The sequence below is a fragment of the Bos javanicus genome, chromosome 22 (assembly GCF_032452875.1).
Source record: "Bos javanicus breed banteng chromosome 22, ARS-OSU_banteng_1.0, whole genome shotgun sequence".
Classification (NCBI taxonomy): Eukaryota; Metazoa; Chordata; class Mammalia; order Artiodactyla; family Bovidae; genus Bos; species Bos javanicus.
This window is the reverse complement of record NC_083889.1, coordinates 51,643,086-51,656,390: the sequence shown is the minus strand read 5'-3', so window position 1 is coordinate 51,656,390 and position 13,305 is coordinate 51,643,086. Positions and strand designations below refer to the sequence as shown.

Sequence of the window (13,305 nt, the reverse complement as noted above, 5' to 3'; positions counted from 1 at the left end):
GATGACAGGGGATGAGATGGTTGGATGGCATCACCGGCTCAATGGACATGAGTTTGAGCAAGCTTCGGGAGTTGTTGATGGACAGAAAAGCCTGGCATGCTGCAGTCCATGGGGTTGCAAAGAGTTGAACATGACTGAGCAACTGAACTGACTGAACTGAAAGGAACCTCATGTGTCTCACTCTACATCACTCCTTCCTGTGGGAGGAAACCCTATAGGGAAACTGAGGGCTCTGTTGTGTTTGTGTCAGTGATACAGGCTTGCCAGAGCCAATTGTTCTATTGTCAGGATTGTTTTTAGCTGCTTGTTAAGCTCTTGGTGGCTTCCCTGGAAGCTCAACTGGTAGAGAATCTTCCTGCAGTCCAGGAGATCCTGGTTCAATCCCTGGGTTGGGAAGACCCCTTGAGGAAGGGAAAGGCTACCCACTCCAGTATTCTTGCCTGGAGAATTCCATGGACCATACAGTCCATAGTGTTGCAAAGAGTCAGACACGACTGAATGACTTTCACTTTCATTTTAAGCTCTTGGTAGCTTCAAACCAGTAGACGTTCCTGCCAGAGTATTGATGCCTCCCATGCTTGTCCTGCCCTGTCCTGTCTGTGCTGCTGAGGCAGTGAGAACTGCAGGTAGGAGAGTTGGTACCGGAACACACAGCTGGAGTCCGCTGTGAGTGATAAAACTGAGTAGCGTATTTCTTTACTTCCCAAAGCACGTACTCGTCAAAACCTGGGAGGACCTGCTGGAAGGGCTGTTTCTACCTTCCCAGTGCACCCGTGGGAAGACGGAAGACCTCCGCTAGGACAAGCCAGTCCGTGAGGAGGGAACACAGAGGCACCCAGGAAAGGGAGGTATGTGGGCCTTGTGCGAAGGGCCCAGTCCTCCATCCTCCCGGAAGTTGATGTCTGGATGGGCTCAGCTCACTTCCTGCTCAAATGTCATGGTCTCCCAGAGGCTCACTGTGAGATCCTGAGGGCTTGCAAAGATGGGAGAGAGGACTTCAGTCTGAACTATGAGCAAATATAAAGTTTCAGAGGCAAGAAGGCACAGGGAGGGTTGCAGCCTTACCTAGTAGGCAGTAATCATGTGTATTGCCAAATCTTTTCTACTGTGAACATCTCCTTTCCCTCATTTGAGTTGGGAAAAAGATACAGTTTGACCAAGAGGCCACTGGGAAATACCTGGACTGTGAAACCAGGTTGCACAGAGGCCCACCTCTCCTTCCTTCTCCAAGGCTGGTGTGTAACCAGCACTATCCATCCAGCTGCCATCTTACGCGGGGCCCTGGCCAAGTCCCCAAGGGTCCCATAGGAAAACTGAGACCAATACCAAACCCAGAACTCACAATTACATGACAATTCCTCCTGAAACTTGTACAAGAATTTCTTTCTTGGCTTGTGGCCCGTCTATTGCTTTGGTCCATTATCCTCTCAGCCAGCTGTGTTCTCAAAACCCTGCACACTGGCCACCCCAGCGTGGTGTCCCAACAGGGCATGGGACAGGAATTCACTTGAGGTGAAATCAGAGGAGACTTCCTGAAGGCTGCGGGACCCAGGATAAATGAGGTGCTGAATCTCCTTGGACATCAGTGAAGGCTTCCTAAGGAAGAAGGTCAGGGCAAGCAGAGGGGTCAGGGGAGGAGATGGGAGACGAGCATGTGGCTCTGAGGTGCCTGAGTGTTTGGGATGGACAGGGGAGCCTGACACCTGAGGCCTGCAGGCAGTGGGAGAGGACAACACCGAGCATCAAGCTGCAAACCTTGTTGCCCTTGACTCAAGGCAGCAGGTGAAACGGTCAAATCAGTGGTTTGCAGGATCCCTAGACAATGGTGTGGAGGGCGGACAGTGGTCAGGGAGAGCTAGGAACATACTCTCTAGAAACTGCGTAAAGAGAAGGCATTAACCTAACCTAGTTATTTGGTGAGGACTGTCCATCCTGTGGTTGCCTTCACTGTGAGAGAGAACAAAGAACTGTGGTCGTGATACAGATGACACTTCCTCATACTTAGCTGGGGAGGTGCCAGGGTAACAGCCCAGGCATCTGGCCATAGGAAATATATGACTGAGAAAGTAATCAGAAGAGTCCAGAAGAGGGGACAGATGGAGCCGAGCTCCTGACTGGCTGAGAACTGAGCCCATAGGACAGGATGGTGTGGCCTTGATGCCTGCCTCGGTACTGGCTTGGTGGGGGGCGGCGGGGAGTTAGGCTCTAGACATGATGATACTGTCAATCATTCATGAAAGTTGCTGAGTGCCTACTGGCCAAGAGCCTTGAGCAGGAGATTTATTGTTGAATATACTCCTTTAAGGGCTTCCCATGTGAAGCTAGTGGTAAAGAACTCGCCTGCCGGTTTAGGAGATGTAAGACGTATGGGTTTGATCCCTGGATGGGGAAGATCCCCTGGAGAAGGGCATGGCCACACACTCCAGTATTCTTGCCTGGAGAATCCCATGGACAGAGGAGCCTGGTGGACTCCAATCCATGGGGTCACAAAGAGTTGGACACGCTGAAGTGACTTAGCACGCACGCATGCAAAGTCCTTCAAACTGTTGTCAGGTGTGCAGGTGTAAGACAGATTTCTGACTCCCTCCCTCTCTTAAGGACTCAACCATTTTGAGCAAACCTGCTGGTGACACTCCCCAGGGTGTCCAGAAGAGACCAAGAAGTTGTCAGGGAGATGGAGAAACCATTTCTTCACCTTGCACAGGGGCCTCTCTTCAAACTGCCCGAAAACACATGAAGCAACAGCAGGGGCTGAGGCAAGTCCACCTCAGGCCCTGGGAGGAGGGCAGGGATGGGGCTAGTCAGGAAGACTCCTGGTTGAGCCTTTGCATCAGGGCCCAGGCTGAGCATAAAAGGAGGGTCCTTCACCTGGGAGGAGGCAGAATGGGGACCATGCAGACCCAGAGGGCCAGCCTCTCACTGGGGCGGTGGTCACTGTGGCTACTGCTGCTGGGACTAGTGGTGCCCTCGGCCAGCGCCCAAGCCCTCAGCTACAGGGAGGCCGTGCTTCGTGCTGTGGATCAGCTCAATGAGCTGTCCTCAGAAGCTAATCTCTACCGCCTCCTGGAGCTAGACCCACCTCCCAAGGATGTGAGTTGGGGAGGGGACTGTCTAGGTGAGGGGCAGGGAGACAGATCAGAGAAGGAAAAATGAGCCTGAACCCAGTTTCCCCCGCACTTTAATCCGTCACCAGAATGAAGATCTGGGCACTCGAAAGCCTGTGAGCTTCACGGTGAAGGAGACTGTGTGCCCCAGGACGATTCAGCAGCCCGCGGAGCAGTGTGACTTCAAGGAGAAAGGGGTGAGGCTGGGGGCTTGGGGTCAATGTTTCCCAGGGAGCTGAACAGGGAGCTTCTGGGAAGGTTTCCTGTCTCTGGGGTGAGGCTAGGAGGTTATGGCCAAGGGGATTCCAGTTTGACCTTGAGCCTCTCCTTCCAGCGGGTGAAACAGTGTGTGGGGACAGTCACCCTGGACCCATCCAATGACCAGTTTGACCTAAACTGTAATGAGGTGAGTGGTCCCTTCTGGACTGGGGGGGTTCTAGGGAAGATAGTGTGTGGAACATCCTCTGTACCAATGACCCGCTGTCCCATCCAGGGCAGACAGAGGCCCTCCTACCCTGGCCCCTCCTTCCCTAAGCCCCAGGTCTCCAGCCCTGGGGCTGCCTTCCTTCGAGCAGTGGTTCTCTACTGGGGTTCCCATCTGGGAACTGACATGAGATGGATTCTCAGGACCCACTCAGACTTCCTGAATCTGACACTGGAGTGGGGCCCAGCCATTTGGATTTTCACAAGCCCTCCAGGGAATTGTGACTGAGCTCAGCTTATGACACACTGACTGCAGTCATGGGTTTTCAGCCTCTGCTCTCATCCAGCTTTGCTGGAATGTGCTTGTGACCCTGGGAAGCCCCATGCCATCTGTGGGCCTCAGTTTCCTCTCTGTCTGTGGTATGGATATTCAACCACATGCTCCAAGGGTCACGGCCAGAGCGTGACCTGGGGTTGCAAGGCTCCTTGGGCAGCCCAGGAAGGTAGAGGTGTGGTGTGTGTGTGTGTTGGGGGGGTGTCAAGTGTTAATCATGAGTCAGTCCCAAAAGAAGCTTGTGGCTTCCTTTTTCATAGCTCCAGAGTGTCATCCTACCATGGAAATGGCCATGGTGGCCTTGGCGCAGAGGTTGATGGAGAAGAGCTGTCAGATCCTGAGCCTGGGGAAGAGTCTTAAGTGTCTGATTTGTTCAGATTCGGGCTTCTGGACAGTGAAAATAAATTCTTGTGAAAACAGGTTCCTCCAGGCTTTAATTTCACTTGTCTCCCCTTCTCCCACTCATCAGGACCATATCCCTAACTCTGGGAGGTCCCCCACATATGGTGTGCATCTATGTGTATGTGTCCATGTGTGTGTGTGAGATCACTCCTGTGAACACAGAGAAGCCTGAGGCCCCTGTTCCTTCCAGGAGGGCATGGGGCAGGCAGCAGCCCCAGGAGCTCAGGAACTGCCTCCCCACCCTCGGGTCCCTCCCGAGCCCTTCACCCACCCCTGCCCTCCTCCTCCAACACCCAGTAGGACATAAGGAGACCTGCCGTGGGTGCAGAGCTGGTGGGGCTGCTGTTCCTGCTCACGTGGAGCTGACAGTCCACGAGGGGCCAGGCTGCTCACCTTGTTAAACACTCAGAGAGACAAAGTTCAGTCTCAGGGATAAGCCTGCAGGTGCAACGCCCAGGACGTACCTCTTGCCCTCGACAATCTGAATTCTGAAATAGCCCATCCCTCCTGGCTTTTCTGTGGCATTTAGACTCAATACTGTTTCTTCAGCTGGGTCTCAGATGTCAGGGGTGGGTTTGTGTTTAGTGATCACGTAGTATAAAAATGTGTACCATTAAAAAGAAGTATCCTGCTCATCGGGGTGAAGATTTCTCCACGAGGGCGTGAGAGACAGAGTGACACAGAGATTCAATGTCTATTTGCCTGTGTGTTTCAGACACTGTCCGTGTCCTGCCCACTCCCCATTCTCTAGCTGACCTTTGCTCTGAGGCAGACAGGAAGCACTATGGAGTTTGTATCAGGGAACACCTTCAATTAACAATTGGGGGCTGCTGCTGCTAAGTCACGGCAGTCGTGCCCGACTCTGTGTGACCCCATAGATGGAAGCCCACCAGGCTCCCCTCCCTGGGATTTTCCAGGCAAGAACACTGGAGTGGGTTGCCATTTCCTTCTCCAATGCATGAAAGTGAAAAGTGAGAACTTGGGGTAAAAACATCTCCTCTTCCTCACTCCCTCGGGGGCCCACCTCCAAACATATCACACCTCTGCCTGAGGTCCCCAGCTGGGTTGAGCTCCTGTCATCCACTTTACTGCCTGTTTATTGACATGTCTTCTTCTCACTCATCCTGCCCTGACTCCTCTGTCTACACTTTGCTGGCTTTTTCTGGAATTACCTCGCAAACAAACTCCTTCCTCTAAAGGCTTGCCTTAAGTCCCCTTCTGGGCCACTGTGAACCAAGACATAGTCCCCTGTCTGAGAGGGACAGAGGGTAGGATCTCACAGAGCATTTACTGTTACCTGTCAGGCTTGTCTCCTCTTGGTGAGCAGGTGTGTTGATTGCAGACAGGTTAGTCGATCCCTGTGCGTCTTCTCTACATCGTCATATGCTGTGGGGGGAAGCCGTACTGAGGGAACTCAGAGCTGTGTTGTGTCTGTGCCCGAGGATCCAGGCTTGGTAGAGCCAAGTGTGAAATGGTCAGTTTTGTTTTGTTTTTTGAGCTGGCTGTTACACTCTTGGTAGCTTGAAATCAGCCATGGAAAAAATGTTTACACCATGGAAACTGGCAGATGGTCCACATTAGGCCCATCACCGCTGGCACATCCCAGCCCCACTGGAGAGAGGGACCACTCATCAGGATGACATGACATCTGTGCAGGTCACCTCTGTTTTCAGTCGTTCCTCATGATTGCCCATATTGCTCCCATGGCCTCCCACCTGTAGCCTCGGGCCAGTCTCGTCCTTTCATATTCTACATTGGCATTTACCTGACGTTCCTTGCTGCGGAGGAGGCTCCCAGCATGTACAGGTAACCACTGATAGCAGAAAGGGGTGGATGCTTACATTGGTTCCATCTGAATCCTAGAGCTGGGAGCTGAAGTGGTCCCTGGCAGGGAGGTCTGCAGGCCTACTTAGCGCCTTCTAAGGGGATTGGCTTCTGAGTGTCTGCTCTTCGATCCCTGGACCTCTTACTCCCTGAGAGAACAAATATCAGGTCCTTCCATTAATGGCTTTGAGCATCAGGCCAGGGCAGTGGCCCCGAGAGGGGGGAGGAGCCTCTCTAGAGGCTGAGAGAGTGTGGGGCTGCCTGGGATGAGGTACTGAAGACAAAATAAGGCAGGTTGGTGCCCTGACAGGCTGGACCATGCGGGCGTGGGTTGTGACAGCACGGTACCGGGCTGCTCGGTGCCTGGGGGTAGGTACGAAATGTGTGTGTGGGGAGATGACAGTTCAGTTTTGACCCTTTTGGTTGAGGCGGGCCAGAGGGATGCTGGTCTCTGGGTGGGGCTCTGGGCAGTAGGCATTGTTAGTGTCCTGTTCAATCCTGTCAGTGGGCGGCTGCCCTGAGGACCCTCAGCTGTTGGGACTGTGGGAGGTAGATGGTAATGGCTCTCAGGTCCCTTCACAGCTGCCTTCACAGCTTCCCCCTCCCCAGGAGATCCTGGGATACTCTGTCTCCTCTGCACTTGGCCTGTGTAAGTGACTGCCTGTGAAGGGACATGAGAGCCCAGCTCCCTCCTCAGTGAGTCATAAAGCAGGGATGCAATGCCAGTTCCAGGGCTTTTGGGGTGAGGTTTAACCTCGTCCCAGGGTAGAGCGCCTCCCTGAGGGAGGGTTCGGGTCACCCTGCTGAGTCTGCCATTTCCTAGTGAGGGGGGTCCTTGATTGAATGGTTTACCTGTGGGTCTCATTTTCCTCATCAACTGACCTACACAGAGAGCTGGTGGGTGTTCCCAGAGGTCTGAGGGCACTGTTTGGGACTGGATTCTGGTTCTCCTTGCCCCAGAGTCTCATGGACAGGAAAGATGGCTGGGAGGAGCAAAGGAGGGGGCAATGCAGGATCAGGGCTCCTACTAGAGTTTGTTGGGGTGAAACGTGCATGCGGGTGTCTCAAGGTTCAGATGCGGAGCGGGGACATGCTGGCTGGAGACAAGGGCTGTGCTGTCTTTCCTGAGAAGACCTCAGCCCTAACAGGCTGTGAGGACTAAGCCAGAAAAGCTGGTTGCTCAGGGCATGGAAGACATGCTCCTCACCATGAGAGGTGCCATCAAGGACCACACTGAGGACCCTACACAGAATTAGGGAGGATGGGGGAGGGGACTTCAGTCTGAAGTGTGAGCCAATGCAAAGGCCCAGAGGCAAGATAGCACAGGGAGGGTTTCAGGCTTACCTAATAGCCAGTAACCATGTGTATTGCTAGTAATTTTCTATTGTAATCACCTCGCTTTCCTTCTTTGACTTGGGAAAAGGATACAGCTTGACCAAGAGGCCACTGGGGCAAGACCTGGGCTGTGTAACCAGGTTGCACCAAGGCCCACCTGTCCTTCTCTCTCCAAGGCTGATGTGTAACCAGCACCTTCCATCCAGCTGCCACTTCCGAGGGGCCCCAGCCAACTGCCCAGAGTCCCACAGGTCAACACATGCCAAGAGCTACCCCTGGCCTCCAGTCACATGGCTATCCCAAGGCAAGCCTTATTAGAATTAGCTTCATGGTCCCTGAGCCCCTCTAACACTTTGGCTGCTTATAGCTCCCATCTGTGCTCTCTCTACCACCCAGCACCAGCCCTCAAGCCTGGTGTCTCATCCACACGACTGGACATGGAGTCAAATGAGAAGAAACTTTCTCAGGGCTGTGAGAGCCAAGAGGAGGAGATTCTGAGTGTTCTTAGAGATCAGGGATGCCTTTCCAAGGAGGAAGGCCAGGGCAAGCAGAGGGACCAGAGGCACAGTTGGGAGATGAGCTGGAGGCTCCGACGGGCCCGAGTGATCGGGGTGGCCTGGGACCCAATACCTGAGGCCTGTAGGGTGGGGAGTGAGGACAGTAAAGAGACCCAAGCATCCAGACCCTAATGCCCCTGGCTCAAGGAGGTGGGTGAAATACCCAAATCAGTGATTTGCAGAAGCCCCCTAGACAATGGTATGGAGGGTGGACAGTGGTCAGGGGAGAGCCAGGAACACAGAGGAGGACTTTGGGCATTCTGGCTCCCCGTTGGAGGAGAGAAGACGGGGTAGGACCAGGGAAGGAGTGGTACGAGGTCTAGGAGTGTCCTCAGGCAGAAGGAGCAGGTAGGGCTCCCAGGCTTCCAGCTCAGGGTCCTGCGGCAGCACCCAGCCAACAGCTCAGTGCGGACAACCAGGGTGTTCATGGGAGTCTTGAACCCAGAGCCATGTGTGCACGAGAACTCGTGTCTTGAAAAGGGAAGGGATAGCCCCTGGAACATGTGAGAACTGAGAGGAGAAGCAGCCCGGATGCACCCGAGCCAGCCCTGCCTCCTAAGAGGAGACTCCCTGGAGGAGACTCAGCAGAACCCACAGAGGAGGGGACCCAGGAGAGAAGCGACAGGGGAGAATCAGTGTTTGGAGGACAGATGGACTCTGCAGCCTGTGAAGATAAAGATAAGGCTTTAGTGCGGCCCCTGTACTTAGGGAGGGCTGTCCAGCCTGCGATGGCCTGAGGGTGAAATAGAGCAAAGAAGCGTGCAGATGACCATTTCTCAGGGCAGATGAGAGGCAGCCAAAGCAATAGGCCAGGTTTGGTAGGTTCTGGGGCCAGGACATTTTTAGACTGAGAAGAGCAATGCAGAGGAATCCAGGAGAGGAGACAAATGGAGCTCACTGTATGAGGGCTGGACACAGAGACGATGGTGTGCCCCGTGTCTACCTAGGGACTGGCTGGTGTGTACATCTTGAGATGTAGTACTGTCATCCACTCACCAAATGTCAAGTGACCCTCTACTGGGTTCCAGGCAGTGCCAAGAGGTGGAGGCTGACTGCTGAATACACTCCTTTACCCCGGATCCTCAGGAGCCCATGGTGTGGACTCAGAGGGGATGTAGACAGTGCCTGGTCCCTCCCTCTCCTCAAGGACTCAACCCCTTTGAGCAACCCTGCCTGTGACACTTCCCACGGACCCCAGGAGAGGCCGAGATATTGTCAGGGAGATGGAGAAACCCTTTCGTCACCTTGCACAGGGGCCTCCCTGACCACTGCCCAGAAATCCAATGAAGCAACAGCAAAGCCTGAGTCAAGTCCACCTCGCACCTGGGAGGAGGCCAGGGATGGGGCGGGTCAGGTTGAATCTTTGCATCAGGCCCAGGCTGAGCATAAAAGGAGGGTCCCTCAGGTGGGAGGAGGCAGACTGGGCACCATGGAGACCCAGAGGGCCAGCCTCTCCCTGGGACGGTGGTCACTGTGGCTGCTGCTGCTGGGGCTAGCACTGCCCTCGGCCAGCGCCCAGGCCCTCAGCTACAGGGAGGCCGTGCTTCGTGCTGTGGATCAGCTCAATGAGCAATCCTCAGAACCTAACATTTACCGTCTTCTCGAGCTGGACCAGCCTCCTCAGGATGTAAGTCAGGGAGGGGGCTGGGGAAGGGACCCTCTGGGTGGAGGAGCAGAGACACAGAGCAGAGAAGGAAGCCTGAGCCCAAGCCCAGTCTCCCCACTCTGATCCTCGAGCAGGATGAAGACCCAGACAGCCCGAAGCGGGTGAGCTTCAGGGTGAAGGAGACCGTGTGCTCCAGGACCACCCAGCAGCCCCCGGAGCAGTGTGACTTCAAGGAGAATGGGGTGAGCCTGGGGGCTGGGGGCACAGGAGGCTGCTTCCCAGATTGCTGAACAGGGGGCTTCGAGCAAGGTTCCCAGCCCCTGGTGTGAGGCTGGGAGCTTATGGCCTGGGGGTGGGTGGTTCCACTTTGACCCTGAGCCTCCCCTTCCAGCTGCTGAAACGCTGTGAGGGGACAGTCACCCTGGACCAGGTCAGGGGTAACTTCGACATCACCTGTAATAATGTAAGTGGCCCCTTCTGTACTGTGGGAACTGCTGTGCCGGTGGGTTGTGGAACTCCCTTTGGACCAATGACCCACTGCCCCATCCAGGGCAGAGAAAGACTCTCCTACCCTGCCCCCTCCCTCCCCGAGCCCCAGATCTCCCGTCCTGGCTGTGTGTCCCTTAGAGCAGTGGTTCTCTCCTGGGGTCCGCACCCAGAGAACTTGTCAGAAAGGCAGATTCTCAGCCCCACTCAGGCCACCTGAGTTGGACTCTGGGGTGGGGTCTGACCATTTGTCTTTTCCCAGGACTTCCAGGGATTCTGACTGTGCTAAAGTTTTGAGAGTCACGAGCCCTCAACCTCTGCTCTCTTCCAGCTTTGCTGGGATGGGCTTGTGACTCTGGGAAGCCCTTGTCTTCCTTTAGTCTCTTCATCTATTTCTGAGTGTGGGGATTCCACCTCATGCTCCAAATATGACAGCCAGAGGTGAACTTGTGCCTGAGGATCCTGGTGTGACCCTGAAACAGGAAGGGCCAGGTGGGGAGGGATCTTGGGTTGATGGTGATGCAGTACCAACAAGCAACCTGTGTTTTTCTTGTTTCACAGCACAAGAGCATCAGGATTACAAAGCAGCCATGGGCACCACCACAGGCAGCCCGATTATGTCGCATTGTAGTGATAAGGGTTTGCAGATAATCAGCTCTTGTAGATTTCTGTCATAAGCCAGTAAAGAGTCCTAAGGGTTTTCTTACTCTGCCTCAAGCTACTGGATCTGAAAAATAAATTCTTGTGACATGATATCCTCCAGGTCTCAATTTCATTGTCTCCTCTCCTCACAGTTATCAAGAAAGAATCTTGAACTATTTCATGTCTCGTGTGTGTGTACCCGTGTGTGTGTGTGTCTATGTGTCTGTGTGTGTGTCCATGAGTGTATGTGTGTGTGAGATCACTCCTGTGAACACAGAGAAGGGTGAGGGCCCTGTTCCTTCCACGCGAGAAGCAGTAGCCTCAGGAGCTCCAGGACAGCGTCTCCATCCTTGGGCGCCTCCCGAACACTTCACCCGCCCCACTCTGCCCTCCTCCTCCAACACCCAGTAGGACCTAAGGAGACCTGCTGTGTGTGCAGTGCTGGTGGGAATGCTGCTCCTGCTCGCATGGAGGTGACAGTCCACGAGGGGCCAGGCTTCCCACCTTGTTAAACACTCACAGAGACTGTTCTGGGCATTGCACCTGCAGGCTCAGCCCTGAGACTGAACTGCATCTCTGTGAGTGACACACAGATCACATCACTGTTTGCCTCTGATCAGACACTGCCCATGTCCTGCCCGCTCCCCATTTTCTAGCTGACCTTTGCTCTGGGGCAGATGGTAGCCCTGGGGAGTTTGAATCCAGGGAGTAGCGTCAACTAGCCATTGGGGGAACTTGATGGAAAAACATCTCTTCTTTCTCCCTCCTTGGGTGTTACACTCCCAGATGTGTCACACCTCTGTCTGAGGTCCCCAACTGGCTTTAGTCTCAGCCATGCACTTCAGTGACCTCTTCATTGAACGTACTCTTCTGACTCAGGTCCTACCCTGTCTCATGTCTCTACATCCCTGCTCGAGGTTTCTGGAATTGCCTCCCAAACAAACTACTTCTGCTAAATGCTTGTCTTAGGTCTGCTTCTGGGTCAGCCTGAACCAAGACACAGATTCCTTTCTCTGAGAGGGACAGAGGGCAGGATCTCACAGAGCATGTACTCTGCTACCTGTCAGGCTTGGCTCCTCTTGGTGAACAGGTGGGGCTGAATCAGGAAGGTTAGAGGAAAACAATAGAATGGGAAAGACTGGAGATCTCTTCAAGAAAATTAGAGATACCAAGGGAACATTTCATGCAAAGATGGGTACTATAAAGGACAGAAATGGTATGGACCTAACAAGCAGAAAATATTAAGAAGAGGCGGCAAGAATACACAGAAGAACTATACAAAAAAGATCTTCATGACCCAGATAATCAGGATGGTGTGATAACTCACCTAGAGCCAGACATCTTGGAATGCGAAGTCAAGTGGGCCTTAGGGAACATCACTAACAACAAAGCTAGTGGAGGTGATGGAATTCCAGTTGAGCTATTTCAAATCCTAAAGGATGATGCTGTTAAAATGCTGCACTCAATATGCCAGCAAATTTGGAAAACTCAGCAGTGGCCTCAGGACTGGAAAAGGTCCATTTTCATTCCAACCCCAAAGAAAGGCAATGCCAAAGAATGTTCCAACTACCACACAATTGCACTCATCTCACACACTAGTAAAGTAATGCTCAAAATTCTCCAAGTGAGGCTTCAACAGTATGTGAACTGAGAACTTCCAGATGCTCAAGCTGGATTTAAAAAGGCTGAAGAAGCAGAGATCAAATTGTCAACATTTTCTGGATCATTGGAAAAGCAGGAGAGTTCCAGAAAAATATTTACTTCTGCTTTATTGATTACGCCAAAGCCTTTGACTGTGTGGATCACCACAACAGACTGGAAAATTCTTAAAGAGATGGGAATACCAGACCACTTTATCTGCCTCCTGAGAAATCTGTATGCAGGTCAAGAAGCAACAGTTAGAACCGGACATGGAACGATGGACTGGTTCCAAGTTGGGAAAGGAGTGCGTCAAGGATGTATATTGTCACCCTGCTTTTTTAACTTATATGCAGAGTACATCATGAGAAATGCTGGATTCAATGCTGGATGAAGCACAAACTGGAATCAAGATTGCTGGGAGAAATATCAATAACCTCAGATATGCAGATGACACTGCCCTTATGGCAGAAAGCGAAGCAGAACTAAAGAGCCTCTTGATGAAAGTGAAAGAGGAGAATGAAAAAGCTGACTTAAAACTCAACATTTAAAAAACTGAGATCATGGCATCCAGTCCTATCACTTCCTGGCAAATAATTGGGGAAATAATGGAAACAGTGTCAGACTTTATTTTCTTGGGCTCCAAAATCGCTGCAGATGGTGACTGCAGCCATGAAATTAAAAGATGCTTGCTCTTTGGAAAAGATGCTATGACAAACCTAGACAGCATATTAAAAAACAAAGACATTACTTTGCCGACAAAGGTCCATCTAGGCAAAGCTATGCTTTTTCCAGTAGTTATGTATGAATTTGAGATGGGACCATAAAGAAAGCTGAGCGCCAAAGAATTGATGCTTTTGGACTGTGGTGTTGAAGAAGACTCTTGAGAGTCCCTTGGACTGCAAGGAGGTCCAACCAGTCAATCCTAAAGAAAATCAGTGTGCATATTCATTG

The 13,305-nt window shown here is 52.7% G+C and overlaps 2 protein-coding genes across 2 annotated transcripts; both read left to right on the top strand.

Moving 5' to 3' along the window:
- Window positions 1-2,859: 2,859 nt before the first annotated feature.
- LOC133235435 (cathelicidin-4) lies at window positions 2,860-4,279 on the top strand. The gene is made up of 4 exons (XM_061396957.1): window positions 2,860-3,090; window positions 3,194-3,301; window positions 3,439-3,510; window positions 4,122-4,279. The coding sequence occupies exons 1-4, from the start codon at window positions 2,884-2,886 to the stop codon at window positions 4,176-4,178; spliced, it is 444 nt and encodes a 147-aa protein (XP_061252941.1). The 5' UTR covers window positions 2,860-2,883; the 3' UTR covers window positions 4,179-4,279.
- Window positions 4,280-9,393: 5,114 nt separating this feature from the next.
- On the top strand, window positions 9,394-10,826 carry LOC133235437 (cathelicidin-1). Its single transcript, XM_061396960.1, has 4 exons — window positions 9,394-9,606; window positions 9,720-9,827; window positions 9,977-10,048; window positions 10,633-10,826. Exons 1-4 carry the CDS (start codon window positions 9,409-9,411, stop codon window positions 10,720-10,722), a joined length of 468 nt encoding a protein of 155 aa, XP_061252944.1. The 5' UTR covers window positions 9,394-9,408; the 3' UTR covers window positions 10,723-10,826.
- Window positions 10,827-13,305: the final 2,479 nt, after the last annotated feature.